Source organism: Eucalyptus grandis, chromosome 9 (genome assembly GCF_016545825.1).
Source record: "Eucalyptus grandis isolate ANBG69807.140 chromosome 9, ASM1654582v1, whole genome shotgun sequence".
NCBI lineage: Eukaryota > Viridiplantae > Streptophyta > Magnoliopsida > Myrtales > Myrtaceae > Eucalyptus > Eucalyptus grandis.
Window position 1 is genome coordinate 31854336 of NC_052620.1, and position 17500 is coordinate 31871835.

The 17500-nt window shown below is 44.1% G+C and overlaps 2 protein-coding genes and 1 non-coding gene across 3 annotated transcripts in view; 2 read left to right on the plus strand and 1 right to left on the minus strand.

Annotated features, from left to right (window-relative positions):
• Positions 1–6462, plus strand: part of LOC120288248 (protein TIC 214-like) — a 7747-nt gene extending 1285 nt beyond the window's left edge. Inside the window, exon 1 of the mRNA XM_039301893.1 lies at positions 1–6462. This exon is cut by the window's left edge and continues 1285 nt beyond it. The gene's annotated coding sequence lies outside the window, so the exon portion shown is untranslated.
• On the plus strand, positions 313–8435 carry LOC120288249 (uncharacterized mitochondrial protein AtMg01410). The gene is given in 1 exon segment (XM_039301894.1): positions 313–8435. A coding segment is annotated over 1 exon segment (864 nt). The 5' UTR covers positions 313–335; the 3' UTR covers positions 1200–8435.
• Positions 2261–2332, minus strand: TRNAE-UUC. The gene has a single exon. It is a non-coding gene; the product is annotated as a tRNA-Glu (tRNA).
• Positions 8436–17500: the final 9065 nt, after the last annotated feature.

Below are 17500 nucleotides of genomic sequence, written 5' to 3' on the forward strand. Positions count from 1 at the left end.
TCTTATGAGTTGGCGGCTTTTCCGTTTTTATTATTAGGTGTTCATTCGCTGGGCCAGCAGTGGTCCCAGGGTTGTTTGTGGTACCCACGAGTTTGATATCCACTGGAAAAAAATAAGAAATTGTTCACTGGTATCGATCTCGATTGGTTCGAAAAAAGAATCGGACCAACTCTTCCATCAGTGGATGAGATGGGTATCCCTCCAATTACTGGTCGTCTAGGTTGTAGTGTTGAGGGAGGGGGAAAAGACGGATATTTGCCATAGGTAACTATATCAATCAGAGGTTATTATGACCAGTCCATGACTGGTTGGCTGAAGTTCTACGTCGCATCCCAATGGATGGAACCTTTGAACAAAGCCGTCCTCTAGACAGATTAGTTGGCAGTAGGATTTGTTATTCCTTCGATTTGAAATCAGCCACGGATAGATGGCCGTTGTTATTTCTCTTCGAAGTTATGCAATTCCTATTTGATCGGTCGTTCGCTTCCAGCCTTGTTAATTCGACGTTGGCTTGGAACATATTTGAGAAAACTTTTGTTAAACGAAAGTTTTCTCAAATAGCGTTTGTGGCTGGACAACCGTTAGGATCTCATGCGTCTTGGCCTCTGTTTGCACTATCTCATCATCTTTTGATTTGGTATTGTGCAGACCAGGTGTAGGTGTATCCAGGTGTTCGCTTTACTAAGTACGGTGTACTCGGTGATGACGTTGTCATCGCTGATAAGGAAGTGGTTAAGGTCTATGAGTCTGCTCTTGGAAAATTAGGAGTAACAATATCCTATCATAAATCCCTGATTTCGGAGAGCGGTTCTGCCGAATTTGCCAAGAGATTCCGAGTTCGAGATTGAAGTGTGGACCTAAGTCCTATCTCAATCAAGAGCTTGATGAATTCCCATCATCCATGTGGGATCATGGCCATCCATCTTAAGTACGGAATCAAGCGATTTAGTACACTTGCTCATATAAGTGGTGCTGGCTATAGAGTCTTGGCAAAATTGGATCATACCGGGTCTACGCACACCGAGCGCATCCTGTCTATGTGGACCAAGATGTCCTTGCCATTAGAATTGTGGCTTGGACGGGGTCGTCCTTTAAATCCTTATTTGAGGGGCGTGATCCTTGACTTCTTAATAAAAGAAATGAAGCCAAGGGATCTTTCATTACCTCCAGATGCTCTATTTGTGAGCAAGCGGGTATGAAAGATTTCTTAGAATGGTCCACCTTAAGAGTATGGGTTAAGGACTGGCTACGGTACTGTCGATGAAACTACTGTACCCTAGAGAACCCTGATGGAAACATCCAAGATGCACCTATTGTAAATCGGAAATGGAAAATCACTCGGACAGATCCTCATCTTGTTCGATTTGGTCTTCTGTGGAAGATTTTCGCTATGATTTCATTAAAGGGACTAGATTTTCAGTTACCTATACTCGAAAGTTCTAGTTCACCATTATCTGGTTATCTCTTGGGTGGGATCTCTGGTACAGACTTCCTAGTAAAATCGTGTGGTTGTGACCAACCGCACGCTGGAAGAGGAGTAATCCATCCTGGGGTTGATAGCCCTTTGATGGGTAGTCCTCGACCAATGAAGTCCATCAGGTAAATGTATTTTTCAATAAAAAAAAAAAAAAAAGTTTTGTAGTGATCCTCGGAATATTAATGATACATAGAAGGATATCTATGTATATCCTTTCAATTCAAAATTTTGAAAAAGAATATAATAATCGAACATTTCTTCTTTTTCATTTCTGCCAAATATTTTTTATTGATGCTAATAGTTTAGCAGGAGAACTTGTTTTATTAGAACTAATATTTTGATTTCCGGAGTTAAAAATCCTTTCTTCTCTTTTGTCATTTTTTCTATTTGATTCCTGTTTGTGCTTGTTCTATCAGCCAGATCTTTCATTTTTCTGTCAATGAATAATCTGTCCAATCCAAAAATCGAATTTGAATGGACGATTCGTGAATCATCCGATTACTGATTATCCCATCTTTTTCTTTTTTCGTTTCACTCAATTCAGATATTTCTCTTAATCCAAATAATGGAATTGGGTTTCTTTTTGAAAGTTCTTTTTTTATTCCTTTTTTTTTTTTTTAATGTTTTAGAGGAGACATTTTCTTCTTTTTAACCCGAACTAAAAAAAAAAATTCGAAAATTGCAAAAAAGAAGTATTTTTGCTTCCGGACCACCTTTTCCAGCCAGATAGCGAGCGATCACTCAGCAATGAACACTAACTGAAAGCGGCCGGGAATGAGTACCTATCCCTTACGGGAATCGAACCCGTGTCTTCGACATGAAAAGACGATGTCCTAACCACTGGACGAAAGGGACCAAAAAGCCATTCTTCATATACCTCAGCTCCGAGAATAGAAGTGGTTCGTTTTCTTTCTATACGCAATTCAAGATTTCGTTTGTGTTCATGTTGGCGATTTCTGATGTGAATTCGGCGGGTCGTCCCCCCTTCCTACGGGTTCTCCCACCGCCCCAGTGACACACCAACCACGCCCCTTCCCTTTCTCCGATCATCAAGCCCCCTGATCCCTTTCTTTGTCTTTCATCCCCCCTGAACAGAATAGCCCCGTTCTTTCGAATTCAAAAAAGAAAATAGGTGAACATGTTTCCCCTTTGAAGTGGCGAAGGCCTATGCCTAAAGTAAGAAAAAAAGTAGGTTAAGGTTACGAAGTAAGGTCAGCTGGTTAAGGAAAGCTCAGGTTATGAAATCGCTTAGCCGTTAATTAATGAAATTAATTAAGTAGTAGTGAGGCGTCGGTACGGAGTTGCGTCAGCTGTAGATATAGACTAGGCTAAGGGACAGACTTCATCTCTTCTATTCTCTTCACTTACACCAACCACTTCCGCTGAGTCTAACGAGGCTCAGGTGCGGGGCCTTCCACTGTGGACCGAGACTACGCAAAGGTAGAAATAGAAACTTCGCTTACTTTCTCATAAACCTTGATTTCGCTACGCTCAATAAGAACCCGGAATAGCGGAAATCGGTTCGTGTTCCGCTTCCAAAGTAAGTCGTCTTTGCCCAAGTTTGAACTGCAGACGACTCTCCAGTGGTTCCATTCCTTCTTACTTGACTTCTGGGTCAACCCAACCCGAATGGGAAGAAGAGGGTCAGCCAAACAGCGGGTAGCTCCACTTTGTACATTTTCTGAGGCAGACCAATCAGGCATTTTAGAAAAGGGAAGGGAACTTATCACCGAAGGAGGCAGTAAGAATGAAGGAGGTGGGAAGCTACCGCTGCAAGCTTATCCTTGACTTTTTTTTAGAGCGTACCGCTATTGAATTTAAATAATAAAAAAGGTTGTTGGATGAAATAATCGGAGTGACAAATGGTTACGGTTGAGGAAACCGGATAAAGTCGGGAACCGTCGGTTACCTTTTGAATCAAAGTAGCGACGAGCCTAGTACTACGACTACAGGGGGGGAAGCTACCGCTTCGTAGACAGCTTCGCTTCCTCGTCGCTTCTTTCTGGCGACTAGCTTCTCAAGTGGGTGGCTTGGTAAGCAAGCTACCTTCAGAATCAGTAAAATCCCTATCAATAATAGGCCGGAATGGTGGGTTTGGAACCCTACTTCAATGGAAAGGGGGAATCGCCCTTTCACAGCCGCTCCTCTACAACTACCTTTCGCCCAACATGATCACGAACGAAGACAGAGAATTGCGTATATAGGAGGAGGAAACAAACCAACCCACTTGTCCTGATCAGAACGATTGAAGAAAGAGAATGGTGGCCCCTTTCGCCCAGGGGACATCGTCGGAGAACAATGTCGGGGACAGGGTGAGAACCTTCCGTTGGTTACGCCCTTGTTGTGTTGGTTCTTCCATATTTAGATATGGAGATAGATCCAGATAGAGATCTATCTCTTTCTATCGATAGATAGATAGAAAGAGAAATGGATATTGATCTGGTTTCAAGATCTATGAAGAAGAGAGATCCCTAAATATCCATTGGAAAAAAGAGATGAATAGAGTTGATAGGGCGGAGCCAGCGGAAGGAAGGTCGCTAACGCGACCCTGCAATCTTTCTAAAGCAACAAGGGAGAAAGTTTACTTTGAGAAAGAAGGTGCTTACTGCTCGCTCGCTGTCTACTAAACGAGCCTTCACTGCCCGCCCGGCCCCTATCTTTAATCTTAAGTAAAGAGTGAAGTCAAATCAATGAAGTGAACAGCCCAACCTCTTTGTTTGAAGCTTTGCCAGGAAGCTTCTACTTGTTGAAGCTTTGCTTCCCCTAATTCCAAAACACAACAATAGACTTGCAACTAGAGTATAGGAAAAAGCTTCTCTTTGATAGCGGGGGGTTCAGAAAGGATCTGATCGTAGATAGAGACTGAAACCTGTGCGGGGGGAAGGGCGGATGTAGCCAAGTGGATCAAGGCAGTGGATTGTGAATCCACCACGCGCGGGTTCAATCCCCGTCGTTCGCCCATCAATAAATGGACCATTTGTTACGGAGACACAAGACAAACCTAGAAAGCATTTTTTCTGCAAGTCATCTCGAGGCTTTCAAACGCATCCAAGCAATGGGTATCCGATTGAAAGAAACCATAGATTCGCGTCGCCTACTTGCTGAAAGCACAAATGGGATGGCTGATCATGAATTCTATGAATTTTTTAAGACCTCACTAATCAGCCTTACACTTTTTAGTTCATAATGAATGAAATGAACCCCCGGATGAAGAGAAAATCTTCCCTCCCTTTGACTAAACCATGGGGAGCCCCGAGTAGTTTACCGGACAAATGAAGTTGTCGTGACGATACCTTTCTTAGTTGAAGATGGGAAAAGACTTCTCTTCATCACGAGACTGATCGGATCTGCCGTAGACACCCGAGAGACCTCCACAAGGCAGGCTAAAAGAGTAAGAGGGCAACAAGCAAAGAGTTATGCTTTCATTTCTTTGTTGAGATTGAAATCAAGTTCTTTAAAAAGGGGCTAGGTATAATGCACGCAGGCCAAGTCAAGAAAAGGACGTCCTTACTTTTCTTTCATAGTCGTCAACATGACTAGTAGTTTGAAGCCTTAAGAAAACGGTTTTTTTCGGCACTCGGTTCCTTCGTCTTAAGTCAAGTTCAGTTTACTTTTTCGATTCGGAACTCTTAGTCGAGCTGATGGCGAGATCGATTTTTTGTTCGAGGTTAAAGAGGAAAGAGAGGAACCACCGCCCAATGGTGCTTTTACGAAAGTACGGTCACCGGTGGCTAATACCTTCTCGACACTATCGAACCGTCAATCCACTCTCAATCGCTCTTTTTAGTGGGGAGGAATTGTTTTCGTATCCTGGACTTAAGGAAGGCAAAAAGTGCCCTATCCGCCTTGTTGGGGGGGGGCAGTGCCAGTTCTTTCTTTTCATTTCAAGTCAAGCTCCGTATCCCTATCTCTTTTTAGGTTGGCATAACAAAGAAAGATGGTGCCAAGAAAGAACACATACCCATCACTTTTTGAAAGTTCGGGATCGTCAGGGAGCCCCTATAGACGTAAAGACTTGACTTCACTGAACCGGCACTACTATTTGTCGGCTCCTACCACTCGTCCCTCGTCTGCTCGTCGAGTGCGTCCCTTGCCCTTGCTCGTCTCTAGTCGTTTTTTCTCTAGTAGCCGATCGACTTTCTTCGCCCCTCTCCCGCTTATTGATTAGGGCGAGTCACTCAAGTCCCTTGTCATTCGTCCCTCTTTTACGAAAATCCCGGGGTTTATGCGTTTTTCGGAAACTCAAGTCGCTCGTCAAGCTAAAAACAGAGGAGTTCCCTCACTACGAAAGGTGTCCCGTGGATGGACGAGTTCCTAAACTACGAAAGATATGGAGCGGATGGCGTACTGATAGATCTCCTATTCGTTCTGGATCCAGCTGAAAAAGCCCTTTTTTTTTTTTTATTAGTAAAGTTGCTCGAGACCGGAGAATTTTAATACAATCTAGAAGATCTGGTCGAATGGTAGAAGAATCTATGGGTTCGTTAGGAATCGATAGTCGTTGTCTGGACATACGAGTCACAGCCGGCCGGGAAGAGGAGAGATCAACGACGAAGCTACTAGTTGGAAAGGAAAGGACAAGACCACCTTTCGTACATTTCTACTGGTCCAGAATTCTAATAGCGAACGAAAGACCAGGAGATTGGATTTAGAAAGCACTTCCAGCAGGGTTGACGGCTGTGTGGCCCTCATTCAGCTGGAAGTAGGAAAAAAATCCCGGCACGACCGATGACTTAGTCTTCCTTCTCCGCTTCGACTCAACCACCTACCTAACTTCTTAGAAAAGATCCGATAGATAGCAGCTACCTAAGGCGCTTTTAAGCCCTTCACCAATCACGGGCTTTCATCTAGTAAGTCCTAGTACTATGTTCTCCAAGCTTGACTAATAGAATAGGCAGGCCTTTTAGAGAACAGTAGAATGTTGGGTTAGCTCTGCCTTTAAGTGATAGGGGGCTGAGGGGTGACCGATCCGGTCAGTCAAAAAATAGGTTAAAAAAAAGGTGTGTCTGGTCTGGTGTAGCTAATGTGACTTTCTTGATCTATAGTTCCTCTTCTTTCTCTTCTCTCTCTTGACCAATGCTCCGGCTTCCATAACTCAAAAGATCAGCCGTTGTGACACAGGTGTATCGAGGTAGGCCGTGGATTGAATAGAGAAAGAAGGGCTCGTATTTGACAGATTTCGAGCAACCCCCAACCTTCTACTTGGCCACTCCTCTCTCTTCCGGCTCTAAGTGACCTGACCACTTTCATGCTTCGAATGAGAAGTTGCGCTTTCGATCTTGTTCTCAGCTCCGGGTCTGGTCCTTTAGGCGAGGCTCTTTACTTTACAGGGTGGTTCCCTTTACGGTTCAGGAATTCGTGGTTGGCTTACTTTTGTTTGTTTGGTTACAGTTCATGCCCACTCGTCATGAACCCCCGCCCGCCCCGACGCTGAGTCGCAACTCTTCCTGTAGAAAGCTCCTTCAACTGATTCAAGTGATTCAGTCAGTAGGAAAGTCAGATGCCTCTCCTGCAGGCCGAAACATTTCCTTTGAATAGATGTGGTTCTCCCCATAAAGAAAGAATGAGTGCTCACTCTTATGTTTGGTTTGGGGCCCACCCAATTTTGGTGCGAAATCTCACCTTTTGGAAATCTCAAATAAAGGAAAGTGGGAGTATAGGTTTTTTTGAAGACCTCTCCCTTCTTCATTATTCTAATCATTGAATTAGGTAGGACACTCACCCTACCCTACTTCTAAGGATAGATAGAAAAGGTGGGAGAGGGTTTAGGAGGTATTTTGAGCGCATGCTTGTTGCTTTAATAGAGAAAGGGCTTGGCATTTCACTCTTTGTTGTGGGGTTGTCACGGATTGGCCGGCCATACGGATAGGGAAGTCCAAGGAGCTTTTTCTTTGTGGAGGTTTCACATCACATTAGTCATTCCATTCCTTCCGGAAAACCTAAAACGTGCAGGCCTACCTAAGAATAGAGAGGGTACTTTCTGATTTGAAAATTAGGTTCTATTACGATGTATACGATGGGATATAGTTGAAGAAGAAAACTGGTTCTTCTCTTGATCCAATTTTGTTTGATTGATCTTGCCACTTAGAACTGGTGGGTAGGTCTGTCTTTCTCTGATCCCGCTGAGCTGAAAGACATGAGACATACATAAAAAATCGTTTAGATCCGGACCGGGCTCTCGAAAGCTCATGTGACCGGAGGTGGGAAGATATGGGCTGGAAAAGCATGTTAATAATCACCGCGGGCCCTTATGCCCCGAGTGCTCAGCTTCGTCCCAGAAGTGGAACTAACTGGAGGGTCGGTATGCGAAGAGAGGTCTCCCTTGTAACAGGAGTGAAGAATGACCCGACCCGGCCACAAGAAGACAGGCAGAGTGGCGGGGCAATGGTACCAGACGTTAAGGAGAGAGAAGTGAGTTGGTCTCGATGATAGCCCAGGCGAGTCTCGTGTGTGATAGTCTGACCCAGATGTTGGATATAGTTCCCTTCGGGTTAGGGTTCCAAACCTGCCCTATCCCTTGTTGCCCCGGAGCTTGAGGTCTACTTCTACATAGATACATACAGCTTGCCTTACCACCATTTCAGAGCCGACGCCCCCTTTTTTGATAGAGGGGAGTGAGAAAGAGATTGATTTTCGGATCGCCTAATTCAATAGCTCAAAAATAGGTGGAGTTCGCCCTTTCCTTTGAAGCATAGTTAAGTGTTGCAACAGGGGGGTTGTTCAGCGAATGGGAAGCAAACAAAGTCTCCATACCAACATGCAAGGCTTCGCAGCTATCCAGAAGAGAGCTTTACTCTATAGGGGTGCTAACGCTTTACTAATAGAATATCAAGTCAAGGCTCTTCTTCTGTTCTACAAATCTAACTAATCTATACGACTACTAAGACTAGGTCTTCTAGAGTGAACTAGCATAGTAATTTGTATTTTTTTTGTGCCACTAGAAGCCTAAGCCGCACTATACTATACTTGACTGAACCTCCTTACGCCGGTTCAAAGAAGGCAATAAGAGAGGACTGACGCGTCAGCTTCGAGAGCGCCTTTTCCTTAAGCATTTCTTTCTCCATCTAAGGTCAGGGAAGAACCTAAGGGAAAAACCGCTTTATTACCAATTAGTTGGAAGAAAGAAGGAGCCGCTCGTCCCGGGAAACGAAGTACGCTTTGGTGAGCGAGAAGCAGCCAGGTATAGGAGAAGGGGCGGTTGGCTTAGTAAAGAGAGTATAAAGTTCCACTTTGTGAATAGTGCCTCGGCTCGGTTGAGTAATGTAGTTCGCTCGGCTCGCAGCGGACTTGTTCTATTCTAGTGGAAAGACATTTCTCTCTGGGAAAAAACATAATCTTTCTATATTTGTTCGTTAGAGCTCATCACTGAAGAATGGTGGCTTGACCTTTTGGAATTAGAGAAGAACTTCTTCGCGTGGGCGGCGTACGTACAAGGCTGTTCGGACCCCCTCCCTCTTGTATGAGGTGCGTTGCCATCGTCTCTTTCTCCTTTGCCAGGTTACATGGCATGGATTCGGCGATTGAAAAATCGGATCTTGGCTCGCTGTCCCATCGACGAACCAATCTAGAAGTAGAAAGGGAAGGCAGTAGAAGCAGGTCCCCCCTCCCTCTCTTTGTCTTCTTCTCGCCGCTTTTATCGTCCATCCTGCCCTGCACCGCTTACAGATTCAGTTGTAGGTATCTAAGCATCTATTAGTGTTGGGGGCTGGGGCGCAAAGCACAAACCGCTCTTCGATCTCCCGGTGAGTTGGACGGGAACGAGACAGAGGGGGTTATCTATGGAGCATTTTTATAGGCCCTTTCTGTTGGAATAGTGGAAAGTCTTCTTCTTAGGGGATTTTCTTTTTTCTTATCAACATAGAGTTGGAACTTAGCCGTGTAAGTTGCGAGTGGACCAGTGTGAAGCTTTAGCTTCGTTGCCGGCCAGAGCTCCTAGCCGACGACCGGCTACCCCTTTCGAGCTCAGCTGACCCCTTCTTGATTCAGTTTTTTCCCTATTTGAGATAGATGAATCAATGAAACTTTTATCCCCGGTTCCTGCTTGGTCAATAAGGCCCCTATCTTTCATGCTATTCATGAAAAAAAACCTTTCAATGGTGTTAATAAAAAAGCCCTTCCTGCCTAGACAAGATTGTAGCATCCCTTCAAATCTCTTTTTAAAAAGAAAGTGTAATAGCCACTGCCCCCTGTTGGGCCTCCTCTCCGAGGAAAAATCTCTGTCTCAACAATAACTCTTCTCTACAGCGCAAGCCCACCTGACATTCCTTTCTATCATTCGTTCCTAGATAGCTGTGGTCTTCCAAGATACATATGGAAGATTGCGAAGCCTGCTCCCCTTATGTGTGATGGGAGGTGAGGCTGTTCAAGGCAATGATAATTGGCCGGGCAGTCAAGCTTTCGTGGAGATGGCTTAAGAGAGATTGAGGTTCTATTCTTCGCGAAGGTCATACCAGGGAAGTTGTTACGAAAGGAGGTTGAGCTTTCGAGGTCCTCATCCATATGAGGGCCAGGCAAACTGACTTGTAGCTTGATAAAGGGCGGATGGAAGGATAGCTGGGAATCCCACTTATCTTATAAGGAAAAAGTCTTTCTCAGTATCTAATGAACCGAACGCTTCAGCCGGGAAGAACAAAGTCACTGCTGGACCAATGCTAGTAAGTGCCAAATCAAAAGGCAATGATAATGTTCTCAGTAGCAGATGAAAGTATGGAAGCTGGATCAGGAGAAATCGAATCGGAATCTTCGGAATTGGGACAAAGATCTCCAACCGAATTGGCACTGCCACTGTTGAGTGATTATCTTTCCTGGCGTGGAAGCCCCTGGACGCTGTGCAACAACTCCTCTGATTGGCTAGACATCTCCTTGTTCGGGTCATGCACACCACAAGTAGAAAAAACTGGATCTCTTATTCGCCTTCCAACGGGGGAACTCTCTCAGGTCCTAGTTTTTTTGGAATCTCTTTGGATCATCGGGTAAAGAAGCTGGTCCAGCATCAACATCATCCCCGGGCAGAACTCCTAGCCGCTAACCCTATTATAGACTTTCCCGCACTTCGACTAGCTCCCTACTTGTCTCCTTCTCTTAGTTTCACTCGGAAAGCTGACGACATCTAGCTTTTCATCTTCCACCCCACTAGCTCCTTTCTTAGGTAAGACTATCCCTTTCCCAGGAAGTACTTTTTTTGTCCTTGTTGCAGCTCTTGGGCGAACTCATAGGTCTTTCGGACCTTCTTCCATATGCCTTCCTTCTAATTTGACGCACAGGAGATCCAGACTAGTAAGCAGCTTTATCCCTTTGTAGTCTTTCTCTTTCCTTCTAAGAAAAGAGTATGGCGTTGTCAGACGAGTCTTTAAGCCCTTCTTTTTACGGCCAAGGGGGTTTTCAACTGATTGTGAGCTACCGGGAAGGAAGTCTCATCCCCGTTTTATAGAAGTAGCCTAAGAGTCAAGCACAGGTAAAGCAGCTCCTGGAGCGGATTCAAAGCAATTTTGAAGAAATTAGATACTATGAAGTAAATCAATTATATACTCTAAAAATTTTACCCTCTCTTTCATTTCACTCTACCAGTGTAGATGAGCCTACTTCATTATTTAAATAATTTAGGGTAATTCTTTATCCCTTTTGTGTGCCACTAATGGTAGTGGTCTTAAGCATCTTTAGCTTCTTATCTCCTTTTTTTTACTCCCATTGATTATTCTGTAATTTCCCGAAGAAGGACTAGCTTCTCATCTTGTGCATAGAGTCAAGCATCTCTAAATTTTGTCATCAAGTCATTTAGAGCCTTAGCTGTTGGGGGAGAGAGAACTCGTCTTGTCAGGGTCAGGACTGAGGGCACACCTTTCAGACTGGTAGCTATCAGAAGAAGTTCTTTGTAAAAGCTCACATCCTCCATTGCTAGCCCTTGGGCAAAGATCTGATAGAGCAAGTGGTAGGAGATCCACTCATGCTCGTCGGTCAGATAGATGAGAATAGGACTGGTAAAGAACTCCTTGGCTCCTAGTCTATTCCATTAGAGCTACCTATGTATTGAAAGACAATGTACTTTCCATACTCTCCCTTGGAAGGACAGACAGCATTCGTATCCGAGGTAAAGGATCCGATCCCGTAGTTTACCCTGCTTGTAGAGCTATCAAGTTTTCCTTAGAGCTATCAAGTTTTCCATCCTTTATTTTGAGTTGCTAGTAGGAAGCTAGGCTATGGAAATTCGATTGTGAGGTGGGCAAGGTTTAGAATCTCTTAGGACAGTTTCTAATAGATTTGATTGTAGCTACTCCTCTTTACGTTGGGAGTAGGGATGCGGTTGGTTCGTGAAACATTAAAAAATCCATGTTTGTGGAACGGAATACTTTGCTTCAAATACCATTATGACTTCATCCAAACCTATGTTTTTAGGGCTTTGAAGAAGATTCATCATTCAAAGAGCTTTTCACTTGTTTTGGATATAGACCAACTAAGGAGAATTTCTATCTTTCAGATAAGAGAGCTTTACCAGTCTTGTCTTTGCTTAATCCCTTTCCACCTTGGAAGAAGACCCTTACAACCGTACTCCGGCTATTCCGTATTCAAAGTCAGTCCCTCTCTCCGTCCAGCACGTCGCCCGTAACTTGATTCCGAAATCCGTAAGCATTCCATGAAAAATAGCATACCCTACTTAGAGATTGGCTCTATCACATCTTACAACAATCGAATAGACAGCCAGGAAGGAAGTGATTTAAAGCAAGCAATGTTTTCTCTTTCCCGGGAAGATAGGTTACTTCATATAAAGCATGTAACTTGTCAATTCCGGAGCGGAACTTTCAATCAAGGAAGGAAGCCTTTTTAATCTCCTTCAAGCAAGTAAAAGCTAGCAGTCGTAGGGTAAGCCCTTTTGTCAGCCATTGAGCAAGTGAGTTCTTTTTTAGCCAGTTCGGAAAAAGAAAGTGCCATTCCATCTGCCTTCGAGCTCAGCTAATCCCCAGCCCCTTCTGTTGCAGTTGCAGTAAAAGGGGAATCCATTCGATCAGGAAAGGAAGATGCATTTTCCTAAGAAGAGAATCAAGCGACTTCTGGACTTTCTGTGGCAAGCCCCTCTATCGATTGTGAGTTCCCAGCCATGGGGAGTTCTCTTTCTCCAGTTTGAGATCCAGCTGGCTAGTTTGAAAGTGTTTACTTTACAGGGGGTAATCTAGTAGCAGTACCGGTCCCGATGGTGATCTCTTTTTTTGGGGTCCAGGCCGGTACTTTTCCCATCCTGTGATCAAGGCTGTGATAAAAGCCTGTTTTGTAAAGCCAGTTAAAGGCCAGCAAATGCAATCTCTGAGTCTAAGGAAATTGCTTTTACTTTACACCGGTGTGAGACCTTTTCCTTCCTTGTGCGAACCATTTCCAGGACTGGACTCAATTTTCTAAAACCAGTGAAGATATTTGCAATTCTCTTCTCAATGTCGTGCCAGCTGAGGGAATAGTTTACAGGCAAGTTCCATTTGCTGTGGAACCAGTCGAGGCTGGTCAAGATCAATAGGCCAAGTTACTTTGAAAGCCCTGCTCTCGGAAAGTTCCCTGCCGAGCTTGCTGAAGTTTTAGAAACCACTTTGCTCTGCTTGCGGTCCATTCCCTTCATTTTTGAGGAGGGGTGGTGAGACAGAGCCGAGCTGGAAACGAGCCCTCGGGGTGCTGCTGCTTTAGAAAGAAAATTTCTTCCTTTCTCAAAAGAAAGCATTCTCTATTTTATGAAAAGTGGAGTGAGAGCCTCTGCTTGCGGGTGAGGGGCGCTGGAAAGCAAGAGAGCGAAAGCTGTTCTCATCTCAACGGAAGCTGAGATTAATTACAACCCGCTACCGGAGAGAGTGTCTTTTCAAAGTCGCCTGAACCGCCTTCTCACGCTAATAAACGGCCTTAGAGACCCTTCCTCGGCAGGAATATATACGAGACTAAATCCGAGTAGTGGAGTTTACGTAGCGAGTATAGAAAAAAAAATGAATAAACGCTTTATTGCGATTTATTCTTCAGCCGGTTGGAGTTTCAGTTGATTTAGTTTACCTGAAGCATCCATAGAAGCTCCAGTTTTCCAGATGGAGCCACAAATAGGAGGATGGAAAGATACGACTAATTTCACTGTGGCGCCCCTAGACGATTTCAAGGTCGTCTTAGGGATAGAGTTCTTGGATACCAAACCAAAGCCGTCCCTACGCCATACTTAGGCACCTTAGGCATCATGGATGAAGGAAGACCAGGCATGATTCCAAGTCTTAATGTGAAGACTAGTGTTCCCACTTTATCCGCCTTGCAGCTTGTCAAGGGAGTCAAGAAGGACGAAGAAACCTTTGTGGCCCACCATTTGTTAAACCCCCTCTTCTCGGGCTATAGGGCTTCCTCTTTAGACTCCGAGGCTTGAGTTTCCTTTTCGGTCATAATTCTTCCAGGGCAGTGGGTTCCGTTACCGGGGAGTCCGGGTCGGGGGGGTGTAAAGGCAAGAATTGTCTAACCAATAGATCCGGTATACCTACTTTCAACATTTTATGGCACGGCCAGACTCCTTGTGGTGTCAGGTCATAAAGGCCAAATATTTCCCATCCAATAGCCCTTTCGAAGCTGAACCCACATCCGAGGCATCTGTCGCCTGGAAATCCATCTTAGCCACGCTAAAAGGAACAGCCCGAGTTAGTGGTGACGGGCTAGCTAGGGCTATTCTCCATCCTTTACTTTAGACGCATAGGAGAATGTCATGAAAATAATGACTACTCTTAGCCTAGTAAGAAAGTAGAAGCATGGTCTCTGTTCAGCTGCTCAATTCTCTTTCGAAATTAGGCTAGGCTCGTATTCAAGGTATGGAACCCCCTTTCTTCACCCCGTCCCGTCTCAAGATCTTCAACTATTTCTTCTCAATCTTTTCGTAGACGATGATTTGGCAGGAGAAGAGGATTAGACTGAACGTGAAGAACCCCTGTCTTAGTCTCTTACATTCTAGTCATAAAAGATGTCCAGGCAACAAAATATTCTAGTTTAGATCGAATTTTCTGAGTCAAGCTGATCCCAATATTTGATGGGCTTTGATAAAAAAATGAAATCAGATTGTTGGTAAAACATAATAAGAATATTATCAATCTGAGAAAAGGAAAGGAGTAATTACACTCGAACTAAGCAAAAAAGATTCAACGGTATCTGGTATAACTGACATTTCATTAATTGCCATATAAGAAAAAAGGGGCTCGTCACTTGGATTCAGAGGGCTACGGTGTTGCTTGCCTAGCCGCTAAAGCCCTTCGCACGTTGAGGAGTGTGGTGATAAATGAGGTAGACCCCTAACCAAGTCTTCTTACTTAACTTCACTAAGCTGTTGAAGTTAAGATGTCCCAAACAAATCTGTAATACCATAATTAGGCTCCGTACCTATTTGATTTGCCTGAGCCTCCATAGACTTTCCCTCGAAGATGTATATTCCTTCATGTTTGAATCCTCTGGCTAGAGTCTCATAGTTCATTGCCCTGTCCTTAATCTGGCATTTTTTCGAACTCAACCTTGAGTGCCAACTATAGCTGGGAACTGTAAAAAAACTCCCATGGAGAATAGGGGGTGGAAGAGCTACTGTCTGGAGGGGGAATTACCCTACTGCTACGAAAGCTGGCCAAGGAGCTTACTTCAAATAAAAAGGCTTGATCCCAAGATTGTACTAGCTGCTCGCTGAAAGGCACCAATTCCCACGGGATATAAGATATAAGAGAGGGTCCAATCGCTGGAATGTAACTTGATCTAAGGGCACTGGCACTAGACAACTAAACCCCTGGTAAAGGGCACAGAGACTAAAAGGGCACGGCTGGCTATATCCTATGATAAAAGCACTTTCTTGAACTGTCTTGATCACACTCACTGTCTTCTCTAAGATCCTTGCGCTTTCTGTATATTCCGCCGCTTGTTCGTTAGCTCCTTAGGAATGAAGGGGAAGACATAAGGACAGGGACGAAATTATCTTATAAGGGAGTGGACACTAGACAGGGGCTTCTATTGCTTATCCATAGTCAACTACTTCATGGACTACATATTAAGCGGAGACTGCTACAAAGACTGGTAGAACCATTGGTAGGAAGAAAAATCCAAATACGGATGATACTGGTTCGAGAAATCCAAGGACTGAAAAGGAGAAGTCAGTTTCCTCAAACTCAGGGTTTAGGTTCAGATAGCGGGAAATCTCAAAACCCCTCATGCATAACCACGGATACCTTCTGATTGATAAACCATATCTAGAGCCAAAGGTAGAGCGGACTACCCCGTAAATAACCCTACTTTCATTTACTCTTTTGACTTGATAAGAGACTGGGCTTTTGCCCTTTATTGATGGATCCCCACTTGTTAAGAAAGAGCTTTCAAGGCTTTCAAAAAAGTCACTTGCTTTACTCAAATAATGATTTCAAACTGATGGATTTTCCCTTGCAGCAATTGGATAGCTAGGAAGACTTCATAGATAGGCTAGAAAAGAGGGCTAGCTTTCTTCGGCGATTATAGAATTATCATTTTTAAAAGTGCTTGCTTAATCAAAATATATATGGAAAGCAAATAGGATAATTGTAACTGGCCCCAGGATTGCTCACAGTAAAAAGAAGGATACTGATAGACAGGTTTACTCACAGATACTTTCCTAATCTTTCTCCCACTGGTTGGTACGACATCTAGGGGAAATGGCAACTCGTCTGGTCTGGACCAAGAGCAACTCGACTAAGGATGGAGACTCTTCCCTCGCCTCATTAGGACCCTCCGATAACTAGCACAAGCGAGTACAGATAATACGCTAATAGGGGTAATCCGCTAATATATAGAGGTTCGCAGGCAAAGGTATGAAATAATTTCTCGAGAGGGATGTTACAACTCGACTAAAAGGAGAGGGAAAGGCATTTTCAATTGAAGCACTTAGGACTTCAACCCTTTTTTTTGCAATTGGCTATGCAACTACTTCTTTTTGGTAGGCTTCTACTCCAATGGGGTATGCCACTATTCTTGAGGGATAGGCAAGAAAGACTCCTTCTCCATGATAGGCGGCACCAACTACTCCTTATCCAACTGCAACTCCAACGGGCTCATCAGGAGAAGAGATTTCAAAAGACGAAGGCAGAAAGCCTGGAAGGAAACAATAAAGACGCTACTGGAAATATCTTCGGGGAAGCTAGAACTCAAACTACAAGAAAGGAAACTGGCTTGCTTGCTCACATGCTATTAGCCCACCGACTTTATTGCTTTCCTAAAATCTCTTTTCAAAACAAACCCCCAATTTCTTGACTGAAAACACTGAGCTGACTGATTCCCTTACGGTACCCGTTAAGTTTATTTTGATTATTATGAAAGGCTATTCAAATAACGAAGTGAAAGGTTACGAACTCACTCCTCTTTACAGATTGTTAAATAGAGTTATTACTAATTCTCTTGTTTCAAGAGATCAAGGTTCCAAAGTCACTCCTTATTCCGCTTAAAAGAATCAACCTTATTAGCGCCCGATCGGCCGGTCTTAACCTGATAGGAAGAGTGTCTGGATCTTAGAAGCCGGAAAACCTATTAGGTCAGTGGCTTTCTCTACCAGGCTTTTCTCTTTCTATTCCTATTCTTGACTTGAAAGAAGGCCTTTTTCTACTCGTTTACTGAGCGAATCACTTGACTAAGGGTAACGGGCTCCACTAACTGACTTCACTTTTGAGCGTACCCCAAGGCTCTCCTCTCTCCCCCTTTTTTAGCCAAGACCATCAAGCCCATTTTTCACCTTGAATGGGTCAAAGCCAAAAATCTGATGAATAGAAGGAAATGAGATCAGAAAGATACGCGGACGACTTGACTATAGTATAGGTCGGATGTTTCCGTGAGCAGTAAGCAGCGGATCTCCCCTTTTTTTGTTTGGGAAAGCTGGTGGCCGCGTGTGAATTCTTTCAAGGCAAGGGGCGGCCTAATTCGACATTGTTGTTTACTCTGATCCGGTCGAGGTGGTTTTCGTTTACCAGCGCGTAGGTGATCTAAGTTCCTATGACCGAGTCTTTCTGGCCCCTGTGAACATCTTTTCTTAATGTA